Consider the following 16,339-nt stretch of genomic DNA (forward strand, 5'->3'; position numbering starts at 1 on the left):
TGGGTCTTGTCGTTTCAGCAGATGAGTGCTTATTTTTCACTGATCTGTTTTTGCGTAATTCTAATCGCAAGTTTATGCTGTATCTGGTAAAGAAATCCAGTAGTGGATTGTGGGTTGGTCAGCCAGAATACGGCATGCTGTAGACATAAAAATATGGAAAGAACTCCAGACACTAGTCCTGTCTGGTGGAAAATTGTTATCTGCAAACACCATCCACATCTTCAAACACAGAGCCATGAAATGCTAACAGTAGCATCTTGTGTCAATACCTTTGGCCTGGTCATGCATGAGATCTGCTGAAACGTGGCGTTTAGAGATTTGAATCTTCAAAGTGAGAGCACTCCCCTCCTGGTGGGAAGTGTGGCCGCCTTGGGTCTGCCTGCACGAGCACTTCAGCAGACCTTATTTAAAATTCTTCTCCTTTTTTGCTACTGTTTGAGTTGGAGAGCTGCAGACCTGCCATTTCTTATACTCCACCTGCACGTGTTAATGGCCAGATCAATATATCTGGGGTACGGTTCTTATTTCAAGCTGCTTTATTCTAGCTACCAGATACAAAACAGGCTTTTTAAGCTTTTTAAGTGTTTTGTAACCTAACTTGCATGGTATATCACCTTAAGTGTGACCAGCAATATCCGACATACAGTTCCTGACTGCAAGCAGTTAAATGACTCCTTGCCCATGAGAACAGCCATCTGGTTTACTCCTGGAGTAGGAGTTTGACTCCTTAGACCAAGTTACTCTCTCTAATTCAAAACCTATAAATCTTCACCAATAAAAAATCTAAAAAATAGTGGCTTTTTTTAAGAGAGAGGAAGAAAAAACCCCAACCCCAAACCAGTTCTTTCATTGCATGGATAGCATTCTCAAAAGTGCTACAGCAGCCTGGTTTCAATCTTAGCTATGATCCCAAGTAGATGCCTTCTTGACTTTGGCATCATCATGGCTGCGAAATAAGAAGCAGGCTCACTGGCACTGAACGTACGCATGTCCTGGATTCGCTCTGCCTCCTGCTTGTGGAAAGCCAGCAAAAGCAGCAAGGCTGAGTCTTGAATGTTTTTTCTCCAGTTTATTGTGTTTAGATGGGGTAAGCGTATTGCAAAGCTGCTGGTTGTCCACTTGATGGTATCAAGTAACTGAACACGGGAGGGTACAGCTGCTTAATGCTCTCTATTCGGGCAGACGTGACCAGATAATTTTATAACAGGTAAACCAGCTATGTTATGTTGTTCACCTACATGAACAACTCCTGTGCCAGATTTAATCAAACTGTGCTTAATTTAGCTTGCTGCTCAGGTTCTGTAGTCCAGACTAGTTTGCTCTGGACCAGCCTTGCTGTGAGGTGGATAAATATGCCTCCATCAGGAAAATCACCATGGTTTTTCTGTAAGAAGAGGACACTGCTAATTTGCACCTTCAAAGACTCTCTGGTATCTATTTCTATGTGAAAACACAGCAGAAAAAAAGCTATTAGAAATAATTTATTCTCAAATTCTGTCCTTTATCAAATAATTTCCAAGCATTTTAACAAATTTTTAGATGACTTCTTTCCAAGAACCAAGCTTTGGCAAAAAGAAAAACATAACTTTAAGCTGGAGCAAGGAGGAAGGCTTGGCACTGGTCTTTCTCCTCTCACTCTTCTTCATCGTGTTTCCCTTTGTCTGAGGATATATGTGAGCAGACACACACGCACAAGGAGTGGATGAGCCTCGTCACTTTTGAGAGGTGAGACAAGGCAGGGCTAACATTTCTCCCGAGTGTGTAGAGGTGTAGCTACCCATTGTGGAACAAAGCACGAAAACAATTTCTTGGATATTTTAAAGTTGTTCTTGCCTGGTTTGGGCTTTGATTCTAGTACGGCAGAGTTTTCTATTTGTCCCAGACAGAAAAATAAAGCTTTCTCATCACACCTTTTCAGAATAAGAAACATCTACCATGAGATTTGTTATCCAATAGGAAAGTGGCTTTGCACTGTGTCCTGCAGAAACATGGTGATCTGGCTTATCTGGCGAGCTTTACGACGGCAGCTATGGGTAAATCTAATGCAACAAGGGACTTTCTGTCTCAGGCTATTTAATTTCTGATGTGGAATATGCCTTGTCCAAAATGAACGGGCGGCATGACGCTGGGAGAGAAAGATGCTTGGACAGAAAGACTGCATCTTTCGGCCAAGCAAAACATGGAGCCGAGTCACATTGATGTATGGGTACACGGTTGTCTGTGCCCCGTATGGGGCACTGAAGCAGCCGGAGGACGTCCCTATCTGCACTGACATAGGAAGAGCTGATCTCGGGGGGAAATTTCACCCCGGCCTAGATGAGGCAGCACCCACTCGAGTACCGCACAGGCAGCAGCGGGGTGCGGGCAGCCGTCCTGCCCCCAGCGTCGCCTCAGTAACCCCCCTGCATAAAGTGATAATCATATCCTGAGGGTTTGCAGCTTTGCTTTGCTGGATGTCACCCCGAGCAGGGGTGAGTAATAGCGCTGGCTACTAACAGCAGGGGGTCATGTTAAGCGCTGGAGCTGGCGCCGATGGCTCCCGGCGCCTCGCGGGCCGCCAGCCGCTCCGAGGCGGCCTGGGTGCTGCTCATACCACGCTCAGGGAGCCCACGGTATGCACCAAATAAGAGCATGCGGGTACTACTTGTTTTCTTCTGTCAGATTATTCATTCCGAATACCATTTCGCCTTCTTATTGCCGACAGATAGTCTGTGAGCGAGTCCTTGTTTTGAAAAGAGCGGTTGTTACTCACAAGTCCTGATCATAAGGTGTGTGCCGCTTGGGGGAATTTGTTTGCAAACTGTCCCTTGCAACTATTAACTGTTTATTGCGAAGAAATTATCACCTAGGGCTACGTAGTCGTGAGTTCTTCTCCCTGACTGGAGTCCAAGAAATTTTTTTTTAGAAAGGAGAAAGACAAATGACGAAGACTAAATGACTAGCTGTGAACTTCTGGTACGCTTTATTCAAAGTCTAAGTAATTACACTGAAACCCACAAAGCTTTTTGGATCCATGTCTTCATGGCAGTTGTGATTGCTGGAATACTTGGGAAACAATAGGTAATAAAACTGCACAAATATGACTCCATAAGGAAACTTGATTCCTAGTACAAACCAGCACTCTCAAGTCTTTATCTGAGAAGTGCTATAGTCGGACAAGTCTCTTTTCCATCCCACACGTCTTTATATCTTGTGAGTAGTCAGCATTCACGTGAGTAAATGCCAGCCGGGGTGAGCTACGTGTTCCTTCAGAGCCCGGTCCTGCTTGGAGAAGTTTCTCTGGTTCGCGAAGTTCGCTGGGCACCAGAAACGTCACGCCAAGTTGCTGCCCAGGAGACGCGCTGCGGTGGTGCCAAGATGAGAACCCAACCGCAAGAGGGAAATGCGCCATTTGGAAGAGAAGAGGCAGAGGGGAGAGGAAGAGGAACCCACCAGCTTTCCCCCAGGCCACGCAGTGCGGCCCCTCGGGTGTCGATGCTTCCTCCCCGCTCGTACAAACCGGGACCACCGAAAACGGTACCGACCGCCCCCCCCCCCCAATCTGTTAGTCTAATGCCCCGCGCATACGTTATGCAAAGAGAGCGCCCAGCCCGCGCCTCCCCCGCCTAGGTGAATAAATTATGCTAATGAGGGCGGGGAGGCGGGCCGGCGGCGGCTCCGCGGCGCGGCTGACAGCGGGGCAGCGCGGGCTGCCTGCCGGCGGGGGAGAGGAGAGGAGAGGAGAGGAGAGGAGAGGAGAGGCGGCTGCCGGCCGCCTGCCTGCGGGCTTCCCCGCCTGGCGCGGCTGCTGGGCGCCGGCAGGCAGGTGGAGGGGGAGCAACAAGTCCTCCGCCGGCGGCGGGGAGGAGAGCGGGAGGCGGAGGGGGGGGGTGTGTGCGTGTGTGGTGTGTGCGTGCGGGGGGGAGCGCTTCCCGCCCCGCGCCTGAAAACCTCTCTGACAAGTGGCAAAGCGTTAGCAGAGCACGCTGCTCCCTCCGAAGGAAGGGCGGGTGGAAGCCGCGGGGGCTCGCCCCCCGCACCCAGCCCTGCTGCCGGCTTTCGGCTCCTCGCCCCCCGCCCCCCCGCCCCTGCTGCGGGGCTGAGTCGCGACCCGCTGCCGGGCAGCGTGCGGTGCGGGCTGCGGTGCGCGCCGCCGCTTCGCCTGGAAAGTGTGTGAGCCGGCCGCGGGCTTTTCTTCTACTTGCCGCGTTTATTTTTATTTTTTTTAAACCATTTTTTCTGCGTTTTCCTTATTTATCCTCTCGCACTTTGTTGTCACTGCTTTTGTTGCCGCTGTTTGTAAACTAATTGCCTCCATGGGGGGCGGAGGAAAGGAAATCAAAGCTGCCGCAGCTGAAGGGTGTAAAAGCATGCTGGGGAAGAGCCGAGGAGCCGCAGGACGGGATGGCAGCGGGAAGCCCGGCTGCGGCGGGGACCGCTGCCCGCGGCGGGCCGGGCCGTGCGGCTCGGCGCTGGCGGCTCTCCTCTCGGCGCTGGCGGCGGCCTCCTGCGTCTACCTGGGGGTGCGGACCAGCGACCTCCAGGCCAGGGTCGCGGCCATCGAGGGCGCCCGAGGGGGCTTCTCTGCCGCCGCCGCCGCCCCGCTCCCGCCGCTGCCCGGCTTTTCCCTGGAGCAGCTGAACGCGATGATGCAGGAGAAAGTGGAGCGACTTCTCGCCCAGGTGTGCGGGACGGGGGTGGCCGCTCGCCGCCGCCGCGTGTGTGCGGGACGGGGACGGGGCATGATACGGCGTGCGGGGCGACGGGAGGCCGGCTGAGGCGATGAGGGGGGCGGCCGGCCGGCCGGAGCAGCCCCGCGGGCGGGAGGTGAGGGAGAAGCGGGGAAAGTGAGCCCGCATCCCGGGCGGCGGCGGGGCCTGAGGCGAGGGCCGGGGGCACCCCCAGCTGCCGGGACGGGCGGGTTGGGGGGGTTCGCGGGTGTCCCCCGGGCGGACGCCACCGACGCTTTTCGCGTCTGTTGTGGTTTTTTTTTTTTTTTTTTTAAAAAAAAAGCGGCGGAGGGGGCAGTTGCGGCGGAGGTGGGAGCGAGCCGGTGGCGTCGGGCTTGTTTTTGTTGTTGTGGGGGTGGAGAAGTCAGCGAGACACCTTGGGTCGAGTCCAAGCGAAGAAGTCATCGCTGGTTGCGCAGCCTATGGAAGCGCCGTCAATCGCGGTTTGCGTCCGCGCCGGTCGGGAGCGCGGGCGGCGGCGGCGGCGTGAGGCCCCCCCCCACCCCCCCGGGAGCCCTCACGTTGCTTCTCTCGCCCGCAGAAATCCTACGAGCACTTGGCAAAAATACGAGTAGCGAGAGAAGCGCCTCCAGAGTGCAACTGCCCACCAGGTAACGGACACGGCTTGGAAATCTCCTCTCTGAGGCTTGCGACTCGGGGGTGGGGGGTGTATGTTGGTATCCTGTGTTTTCCAAATACACCCGAGTCGGATCCGGGGGATGCCTCTTCAATCAACAGCTGTACCTGGGGTGGAAAAGGTGTAAAGCCCAGAATGATCTGTTTCCACTGTGGCACTGGATCGAAGTTGATGCTAGTTAAAAACCCCGGTTAGGCTGGGTGAAGCCAAACAGTAACACTTACGAAGAAGTTAACGATCTACCCTAGCAAGAAGAAATGTATTCTCTCTTAGACGGGGTAGTACTGAATCAAGGCATTGTGTGCTCAGCTTGGGAAGTGGAACAAAAGTTCCTAGTAAAATATCAAACAATTTATAACATGGATTGAAATAGGTGGAGAGTCCGTTGCAAGTTAGCAGTAATGTATACAAGAGCTTTTCAGTCTCATTTTTCTGTAGTCTTGGATGAAAGCAGTTCCCCTAGGAAGGGATTGCAGGTTTTATACAGAGGGTTCAAAACTGTGTGTGTTTATGTAACCAGTGATGTTGCCTGACTTTGGAAACGGGGCCTCCTAATACTGGGTTCGGTTGCTCATGCACACACAATGCAGTGTTTCCTTTGTTTTTCATGCTGCTTTTTGACAATCTGATAACTGTCAATATTATTTTAACTTTATAAACTTCTGCTGATATATACCCAAGTTCAAATGGCGTCTTAAAAGATAAGAAAATAATGCTAGTGTTTCACAGGGTGAGGTAGGAATTCCAGCATCCTCCATGTAATGAAGCACACCAGACACACGCTGTGTTTTACGTGTCCTGCCACTCTGTATGAATAAGACATCTCCTTTACAGGTGGAATATCGCCTGTCAACGAGACTTAAGCTGATGATGTTTGCCAATAGGATGTGTGATAGTACCGTGTATATAAGGAAGGAGCTCTTCTATTTTAGGGTTTAATTCTTGCCAAACTCATCGGTCGGAAAGGACTACCGAATCTTGGTGTTAAAACTGACTACAGTGGTTGGTACAGTGTTTTGCTGATGATACAATTGAGCGCGGAGTATTTACTGGCTCATATAGGAGTTACCATGGCTAGCATGAAAAGGATGACATATATGACTAGGACCGTTTTAAAAGAGTACTTAGAATTACTCAACTGCCAGCTAGTTTTGGTAAAGGAACACTGGTTTCCTGCTGTACTATATATAGTTTTTTCCTTTAAGGCTAACACGAGCATACAGTGTTGATCTTATTCTCTCTGTTGCTTAACTGCAATAAATTACAAGATTCAAGTTTGTGCACTAAAAAGGAGGGTTGCTTGTCATATTGTATGCAAAGATGTGTTCTGTGAGCCTGAAACATTGTTGAATTTGATGCCAAGCTCTCTCCCTTTTCCTTTTCCTTGTTTAAATTCATCTGTTACAATGGTTTCTCTTACTGTTTTCATACTAAAGATCAGTATCTACTTTTTCACAGTTGATGTTATGTGCTGCTTTACTTCCCCACTACCACTAGAGCTCCACATTATACCAATTTTTATCTGACCTTTTTTCTTAAGAAGTATCCTTTATCTATTTGATAATAAGCAACAGAATATTTCTCACACGCGTTGTAAAAATCCTCGTTAGATGAAAGTCAAAATAAAGTGATCTGGGAAACATTTTCAAGGGAGCAAGATTCATAAGATCAGGAAAACTCATATGAATTGTTATAAAATAAAAAAAAAAAATTGCAGAGAGGACTAGCTGGTATGGGGATTAGAAATGTGATAGGGAGCTTTTCACCTCTGGGTAGCTATTTCAGTTTGGAAGCAAGTTTTGTAGTGACTGAAGGATGTTGCCATGCGATAGACTCATTTTGGACCGCTTAAAATGAGATGATGCTCTCATGCTTGTTGCCGGTGGACAGGTGCCTACCTCAAAATGGCATCGTCTTGGGAGCCTTGTCTGAGAGAACAAGGGCTGAGTGGCACCACCCCCCGAGTACTGCGCCTTCTGAACAGCAGGCGTTAGGCAGAGCAGGAGGGGATAGAGTGAATAAATTGTTGTTTCTTCATTTGGTTCACTTCGTTCGTTAGAATTCCTTTTTGACTGGACAGGATAGGCTTTTATTTTCATCCTTAATGCTGCTATTACAAATTTGGACTACTGTGGCATTTGAGTTAATAGGAAAAGTGTCATGGTAACTCAGCGGTTTTTCTGTTGCCTGCTATTTGTGAAGCCAAAGAGTAAATTGCCTCTCTACTTCCCCACATGGTTCCCTTTTGCTGCTTTATTCTGCTCAGCTTCTGCGTTTCCTCCCTGGGTTTCTGTAATAATAAAATACATGTCTGTTAGAGATGACTTTGGAAGGCCTTCGTGGTACAGAGGTGATTTTTGAAACACCCCTATGCTGCGAGAAAAGGCTGCCGCCAAATGGCCACCAAAGCAGTTTCCATCATCCTGCTCTTTAAAGAGAAATAAAGATTATTCAAAACTAGGTTACATTGTTCTCTACCAAAAGAAGAGAGGGAAATTCAATCTGCAGACCGGAGGGTGAGAACGTGGCCTCTAGTTTAGGATTAAAGTTATGCAACTGGTGTAGATCTCATTAGCTTGAGATGTTCATCCCCTTGTGGCTCTTCATGGTAGGAACTCGCACGTTCAAAGGAAACCGGGTTTGAATGGCTCGGATACCAAAGGCAGCCAGATTCACAACTGCTCATAGCTTGCAGAGCTGTCCACATGTAGCTCCTTTTAATTCAACCATAGCCTTGGACGTTGTCTAGAGTGAAGAGTGGTCACGTTTCTCTTTAAAAACTTTGCTTTCACTAAATGTGGTTTTTCTAATTATTGTTTTCTTATAAAAGAAACACAGCGTGGATTAGAGTTTTGATTTTAATTCTGCAAGACTAAAACCAGATACCAAAGATTTTGTAAATATTTTTAAAATGACAATAGCAGGCATTCCTTCTCCTCTTAAAGCAGAGTAATAAAGTTTGAAAAGTAAATGCATGCTGACATTCCTCTTAAATTACCTCAGCTCTAACAAGAGTACCAGTTTAAATCCCATGCTTGCAACTAGTGCTGCAGTTCCTGCTGGCAGTTAGCCTTCTGCATGTGGGACTGGGGGGCAAATTGAGTGGCTAAAATTATTTTAAGCGTAATAAATTAATTTTCCTTTGCCAGATTTATTATTTATTGTAAATTAATGTTTCTCTACTGTAAAAGATGAACAAAACCTGTAGGTGTGTAGGTAATTCTTTCATACGTTTGAATCTTCCTTTAAATGGCTGTGGGAGCATAATCAGCTTTTATGAGGAACAGTCAAGCACAGTGCTGGATACTTCTTGCCAAGTGCCAAGAATTATACCACTGTGGAAAGAGTAACACGTGCAGAAAGCACAGGGATACTCCCAATCCAATAGAGTTTTAAGAAAGCCTTAAGTTTTTCTGGATTCTTCAGTCTTTCCTCTTCCAGGAAGCATTCACGTGTATTCCTAGGACCTGTAGACTTTGACAGAAATTAACACATGCTTGCATGTTTTAGTGAATTGATCCTTTATGTATTGTAAGGGTCAAGTTCCGACATTTGTGGTCATGTGCCATGATGTCTCATTCTGTAAGTGGTCCTCAGAGCCCACTCCTGGAGTCAGATGGTGTTGCCAGGAGTAGGAGTCAAGTCTATTAGTACCAGAAAGTTCAAACTTGGTCAGCAGGAAGGCTACCAAGTGATTGTGTATGGTTTTACATGTCCCTTTTGGCCAGTTTTGGGAAGCAATTACTCTTTTTCTTCCTTCTCTTTTAAGGAAGACCTTTATAATGAATTTATTCTTTCAAAAAAAAAAAAAAAGAGCGAACAGTGTTATGTAAGTAGGAATGGCTATATGCCGTACATGTCTTTAATTCTGCGTTGACAAAGGATAGACTGCGTAACATAGAAATGTTTTTTTTTTAACTGTTACGACACACTGTGTATGTATGTTCACTATAGCTTGCACATAAAATGATGGGATTTGCAGGTTTTAGTGTGTGCTTGGTTTTTTTTGGTTTTGTTTTTCCTTATTTTTCTCCCCAGAACATCAGCTAAACATCATTTATGGGTACCTGGCAAAGTTGACCGAACAAATTTGCTTTTGTTTTTCTTTTGTGCCACAGGCAATGTTCCTTCCTTTGCTCTTTCACTTGTTTTTTTTTTTTTTCCCATCAATAAACTTGCATTCTTCTTCCCCTTGTGTTCAGATACCTGTGGCTTCAAACCCTTTCCAGGCATGGACACTGTCATCATTCTTCTTTCTTAGCCAGCTATTTTGTGCTGGTTTTTTAATCATGTCATCTTGATTCTCTGCTCCAGTCTTAAAGAGCTTTATGGTTTGGCATTTGAAGTACCTCCTATTTCACTACGCAATTTGCTGCGATCAGGTTATAAAGCTTGTTTCATTGGAGTTGTGTGTATATAAACCTGTTCATTCAGCAGATGAAATGCCATAGGCCAAGGGTTTTTTGGGAGGATAGAGAATACCAGCTGGTCTTATTCTGGTTATAGTAATTCTAGTGGGAAAACTCTGTTCTACAGCGACAGTTCTTCAGTAAGATGATGAGTCTGCTGTATGTATTTTGGTAGCAGCATGGATGGCAAAATGCAATGTATTTTCTTAGCATCACAGTACTGTTTTTGTCTTCTTAAACACCTAATGTTTGTTTTGACATGCAGTGGAAGTACCATTTAGGCACTCTTTCTTATTTCCACATGTTCCATAAGGACTGTTTCCTGGAGCATTTCAATTAGCGAGGCTGAAAGAATGGAGGAGAAATCAATTTTGGGGATTAAAAGAATCCCAAAATAGATATCAGCAGGGTATTACTTTATTTTTTTTTTTTTTAATTATGATTATAGTGAAGCAGTTCTGTAAAGACTGGAGGTAAAGAAAAGAGGAGCTGACTTCAGTGTTTACCAATAGAGAGACCCAAAAGAAAATATAGAGAGATATAGAAAGTATCCAAAGTGTTTTTCCCTGTTACTTAAAATTCCAGAGTGTGCTAGCTGAACCTAGCTCCCAGCACTACTTATTTCTGCCATGTCTGTATCATCTATTTGCTGAATGCAGCGCTCAGCTCTAATTTTGTAATTTTTCTGACAGGGCTTTGAGTTCCCCTTTCATACCTTCACTGGTTTGATATTTTTCATTTCAGTTCCTAGATAAAGATGTTTATTGATGTGCAGCAGCATGCAACCTTCTGGGTAGTCTGTTGTCTTGTTTGGATGACTGATTAGAGATACTGTTTTCTCCCCACAGAATAGCTAAATATATTTTATTGGCTAAGATGTGACCTTTTAATTCCCTTCCCTCTGGGTAAGGAGGTAGGGTGTGCAGCATGATGAATGAAACATAATGTGGCTCAAAGGAGACCTGATTGACAACAGACTGCACCAGATTTCTGTCTTTTGTGATATTATTGATGTCAGTGGTGGTGTAAAAAAGGTTGATTTGACCACAGAAGTGTTATTAACAAAAGGTTTTTCTATGACTTGAATTAAAATTTATTGAACTTGCACAGTTTTGTCAAACAAGGCATATTAAAAGGAAGATTTGATTATCTGCATTAACTGTTCTTATATTATATGAGATTAATGTTAATATAAGAACATGTATTATATGTTCTTACGTTACCTTCCATGTGGCAGCTGTCCATCTCAAACTGCTGAAGTGTCAAAGCAGTTCAAGTACAGCGAGTCTTGCAGTGTGAGAAGTGGCTGTTAAGCCCACTTCTGGAGCAATGCTTTTAGTGTGTGTGGTTTTTTGTTTTTTTCTTTCTTAAATTGTTAAATATATGCATCTGTTTCCTTAAAGACTCTTTAAAGCTTGGATAACTTGAATTCTGTTCAGCAATACTCACCCCCTGCCCCTTTCCTTAAAGGTTAGTGGGTTCTTGGGAACGTGTTGCCCGAAGAACAGCACTTCTGCACCTGCATTACAGCACTCATCCTCCTTCTCGCTCCCTTCTAAATTTACTGGCTGCAGCTTACCTGCCTATTTTTTTATATACTTAGCGCAGTAAAAATCAGCTGGCTTTGAAAACAGCATGACTGACAGAAGCTGTCTTTATAGGGCCTTTCAGGTTACCACATAGAATCATATAATTAGTATGTTCAAGTTACCAACCCTGTGAAACCATCCATCTTACTTTAACATGCGCAGAACTTGAGTCATGTTGCTTACTACAGCTTCTTCAGCAAGGCTTGTCTACACAGAGCACTTTTCCCCTTCATTGTTTCAATTGATTTCCTAAGTCAGCCACAAAAAGGAAATCTGACTGCTTACTTAGAACTATTAAGAAGGTATAAGAAGGCATAGAATAACACAGGCTGGAAGAAACACTTTTCCCTCTGTATGATTAAAGCTGCAGCTTGCAGTTAGATAATACACACCATAGTGAACACAATGCTGAGGGCTTTCTTTTTGGAAGCTTGCAGACTGTCATGTTTTTGCTGGTTAGGCGTACAGTAGAGCAGTGCCTGCTTAAATTCATCTGCTCAGGTCTTTTCATGAGATTAAGTTAAGCAGAAGAAGCTGTTCGTGAGATCTTAATAAAAATAAATGTCAGGACAAATTTTCAGAACTGAGTGCCAAATTTGAAAGTGCAAGATTCCTATGTACCTTTCATGTAAATATAGCTATTTTTTCTCTATGTAGACTTGAACAACCTTAGAAATACAGGTCAGGTTGATACCCCAGGAGATCACCTTTTTCATGCTTCTGGGCTCTGAAGCAAATGTATCTAGGCCATCGTTGTCAGGTATTTCCTTCCATGTGGTTCACAACTGCACTGTCTAGTCAGTTATGGCTCAACAAGTTGTTGGATCTGCCTTAATTTTGTGATTAAGCACAGCGGCCTCATGTAGGTAGTCTCCTCAGTTAAAAATGTGCAGCTCTGTAAACAGGTAAATGTGTAGTGCAAGAAACTGCTAATGCATAGATGTGCCTAAGCTAAAATAATCTACTATTTAAACATTTCTATAGGTTGCCTAGTTCTTAACAGGCAAGCTACAGTTTCCTTATTTGTGAAGTAAACCACTTGTCTCATCCTTTGTGTTCATGAAGAAAATGCTGATCGTTATGCTCACCTTAAAACAGCTTTTAAAATATGTTGGAAGACAGTCTTGTCTGTGTTGCATGCTATAAAACTTATCCTTTCTGCTCCTCTCCTTTTTTTTTTTTTTTCAGGGTGGTGGTGTACTGAAATTGATTCTCATTTATATGTGCAGCTGTATGTTTATAGGAGTAGGCATTTACATGCAGTTCTAAATATTGCATGCACGTTTGGGGAGAACTGTTTCTTCTTGTGCTTGGAAGGCTCTGAAACAGATGATGATGCCTGGTGAGATTTTTGTAGAAATATGAAGTTATTATACATCCATGTAAATCTTTTTATGAGAAAGATATGTTCTTACAAATGGCTGTCATCATATCTTTGATAATTGTAGGGCAAAGAAACAATGAACAGAATGAAGACAGTGTGTGATAACAGAGGTGATAAAACTGGGATGTTACTTTTTCTTTTAAAATGTTCTAAAAATTAATACAATGATTTCTGAGACTTCTGCTTAAACATGCTCAGCCAAGAAGCAATGTAGCCTTTAAGCAACAATAATTTGTCCTACTCTGTCTTAAAAATTGAGCAGGTAGTTGTCAAATATAAAGAAAGTGTAGTTTTCTTTAGAACGTGTACAGATGAATTACATGAGGAAATAGATGGAGGTCTATTAAACCCAGTACTTTTAGTTTAGTTTGTGTTAGGCATTAGAATGATCATCTTAGTTCTGGTCATGCATGAAACTCATCTTGCAGTTATTGTGTGTTGGGCAAGTATATTAGAAAATTTCATTAGTGATTTGCTTATTTTTTTTAAGTGCTTAGGAATTTAAATTTGGGTTTTTAGGAATATGACTTACAGATTTTTTTCCATAGATGTTTGCCTTTGCTTAATATGCCTTGTTTGGGCTCACAATGGAGAGTGGATCATAAACTCACAGGTTTTTGGGGAGGTTGAAAAGGAGCTGTACAGGGAATAAAGATGGACATTAGTCCCTCTCAGTAGCTTCCCCTACCCTTCTGTGACTCTTCTACAAGCTCAGCTGAAGAAGTGTTGAGGAGAAGGGTATGAGATGATCTTTCTCTTTGATCTTTGGTCCTATTTTTAATGCAGTACTGTCTAACATAGCAGTATGATGGTTTTGGTAGTCTTTCACGTTCTGCCATAACTTGGACGGACAGTAGGCTGCCTGCCAAGTCACGGTGACGTAGCGTAGAATATAGCTCACTATAGCAGGGAAAACCTGCAAAAAGCCGGGTGGCTGATCCCCTGCTTCCCGCTGACTGCAATAGCTGGCTCTGCCTTTTCCTGGTACTACCTCAGTCTGTTGGTACCTGGGAGGTGCTCCCTCTAAGCAGCAAAGATTTGTGGGAGAGAAGTGTTTTATTTGCTCTTCTTTTTTTTAAAAAAAGAAGCAGAACCAATTAGCTCATGAAATTGGCTCTTCCTACCCTTTTGAAGAGTTTTAGTACTCTTAGGAGTAAGGGGCTGTAGAGTAACAGTGGTAAATATAATGGGAGGAAGGCTGTAGAAAAGAAGTAGTTTTAAGGGCTTTGCTGTTCTGCTGTTTGCAGTTTGTGCTGTCTTAAGAAAAATCCATTTATTTTACCTTCCACTTGAGTATTTTCAATATCACTTCTCTCAATATAATAGCACAGAAAAAAAAAATCACACTACAAGTGTATGTTAGAGGTTTAGCTTATGAATGAGGTTCCTTCCATAAGTATAAACTCATTCTTAGCACACTGAGCTTAAGATTATGCTGAAAACCTTCTATTTAAAAGATCTTTTCTAAAATTGGGGGTTGGGTGACAGGGGGAGGATGAGGAACACAGGAGTTTTGAAACCAGGAAAATGTATTGAAAATTAGAGACCAAAATCTTTTATCAGAGGTGTGGCTGCCATTTCAGTGACAGATTTGTGTATGCGTATCTGAAAACAGAATGGCAGTCTGTAATGTGAAGGATACTAAATAAACTCTCTAAAAAGATATTTCTGTGATTAAGATCATGTACAGTCTGTACAAGCAAGAGCATAGCTGGCTATAGACTAAGGCCTAGCTTGTGTTGGTAGTACTAGTTGTCTTGCTAGGAAATGACGTAAGGTTTCTTATATATCAGTGCTTCAGATGGATGACGGTAGGGTTTTCATGGAGGACTGCAGTGCTGAAAGTCAAAGTGTATACATCTTAAGTTGAGGAGGTATTTCCTTTAGCTGGCACCTCTAATAATCTCTTAAGAATATGAGAACCAGCTGCTTGAAGGTGCCCTTCCTCTTCCTCCCCGCCCTGTGCCCGTACCCTCTGAGTAAGCTCCTGTTCTGATTCCCTTGATGTTCTTAGGGGAAGCTTTGATACCCGAGCATAGGGGTATAGCCACAGCGGATTAAAAGGATAAACTCCATAGTCTCTGTATTAATATTCTGTTCTCCAGTCAGAGTTTACATCTAGATAATGCCCAATGGCATCACTATGAAAAATACTGTTAAGTGTTGGCTGGAGGGTCTCTGTACTGTCAAGTCTTTTGCTGCTTTTTATCAAATGTTCCTTTAATGTTTGCACCTCCACTGCTGTACTGCCAGTTGAAGGATGACGAATGTTGGGAACTGTCACTTCAGCTTGACATAGAGGTGATTAATATACTGTTGATTTCACACCCTTCACCTCTCAGGCAGGATAGCTGTCTCAAACTTCAGTAAAAATACTTCCTGACTCATAATTTGGTCCTTGTACCAGGAGATGTGCTCTGTGCCGACATACTCAAGTGTAGACCGAAGTGGAGTCATTGTTGAGGTGGTCCTTATGGCAGTGCTGAGCTTTAAACTCTGCTTTTCTTTGTTCTCTGTCCTGGCGGATGCTTGATAGTTGTTTGTGTCAGTTAATTATATGCAGCTTGGGGAATGGCTTTAGTTGGCACTTACAAATGCAATGGTATCACAGAAATGGATTGTGGTGTTTGCTGTAGCTCTCTATGTTTGTTTATGAAGAAGTTGCAGTTCAGTAAAGATCATCTTGCATATGTTTCCCAAGTGGTTCCTGGGAGTAGGCACACAGAATACTGATGAACCGGAGAGGCTGAAAGACACAGTGGCACAGCATCGGTTTAAAATGAACCAGTGCTTAGACAGCCATTGTCAATACTTACTTAGGGTTGGTGTCTTTGTAATGATGACAGTAATGTTTGTAGAAGGCTGGAAATGTTTCTGTATGTGAAGATGAAGTGTTTTTCCAATGCAGCAAGCATGTAAGTGCGCTGTATTTCTTTAGTGTAGGGAGACTAATCTTAGTGAAGAGAGATTAGTATTTAAGTCTGACAGTTGTGGATTTCACTTTAGGACAGCTTTGCATAATTCCTTAGTTTGAATTCCAGGCTGAGCCACATCCTAATGTGCAGTAGGAGGACTTTCTTTTAGCATATTCAATTAAGAGGCAGCACATAAGCCATTAGAGTGGCCAGTTTAAAAGAAGCATGAGTCTTGAAAACTGAACCACCAGCAATGAGGGAGAAATACAGCAAGACTGAGATCCTCACTTTTTTTTTTGTGTCTCTTAAAATGGATTTGCTGCTACAAAGTGGTCTTTTGATGTATTCCAAACAATTCCAGTCCCTTTTAGGACAATGAGGAGAAATTAATCTGTTTTCAATGTGTATTACAACAACTGGAAAACTCTGGAACACTCTGGAAAAAGCTTTCATAGCAAGTTTAAAGAAATGCACCTTAGAGGAAACATTGTGCTTAATGACTTACAGCAGGGACAACTAAGTAACAGTTCTGTATTGTGACTGTATTCCTTTACAGGACTGTGAAAGTGGAGTAGAACATATTTGAGTTCTTCCATCTGTAAAATAGAATTGATGTAAATACATTAACTAAAGTGTGCCAAAGACAAGTACAAAGTATTCACAATTTTGAATAAAGTTACTGTCTTAAGGAGCAGA

At 43.8% G+C, this 16,339-nt stretch overlaps 1 protein-coding gene across 1 annotated transcript in view; it reads left to right on the top strand.

Moving 5' to 3' along the window:
- The first annotated feature begins 3,890 nt into the window (after nt 1-3,890).
- Nucleotides 3,891-16,339, top strand: part of COL25A1 (collagen type XXV alpha 1 chain) — a 323,161-nt gene continuing 310,712 nt past the window's right edge. The window contains exons 1-2 of the mRNA XM_069782996.1: nt 3,891-4,661; nt 5,251-5,320. Of these exons, the coding sequence (XP_069639097.1) occupies nt 4,296-4,661; nt 5,251-5,320 (436 nt within the window). The 5' untranslated portion in view covers nt 3,891-4,295. The remainder of the gene's footprint in view (nt 4,662-5,250; nt 5,321-16,339) is intronic.

Source organism: Haliaeetus albicilla, chromosome 1 (genome assembly GCF_947461875.1).
Source record: "Haliaeetus albicilla chromosome 1, bHalAlb1.1, whole genome shotgun sequence".
In the NCBI taxonomy this organism is placed as follows: Eukaryota; Metazoa; Chordata; class Aves; order Accipitriformes; family Accipitridae; genus Haliaeetus; species Haliaeetus albicilla.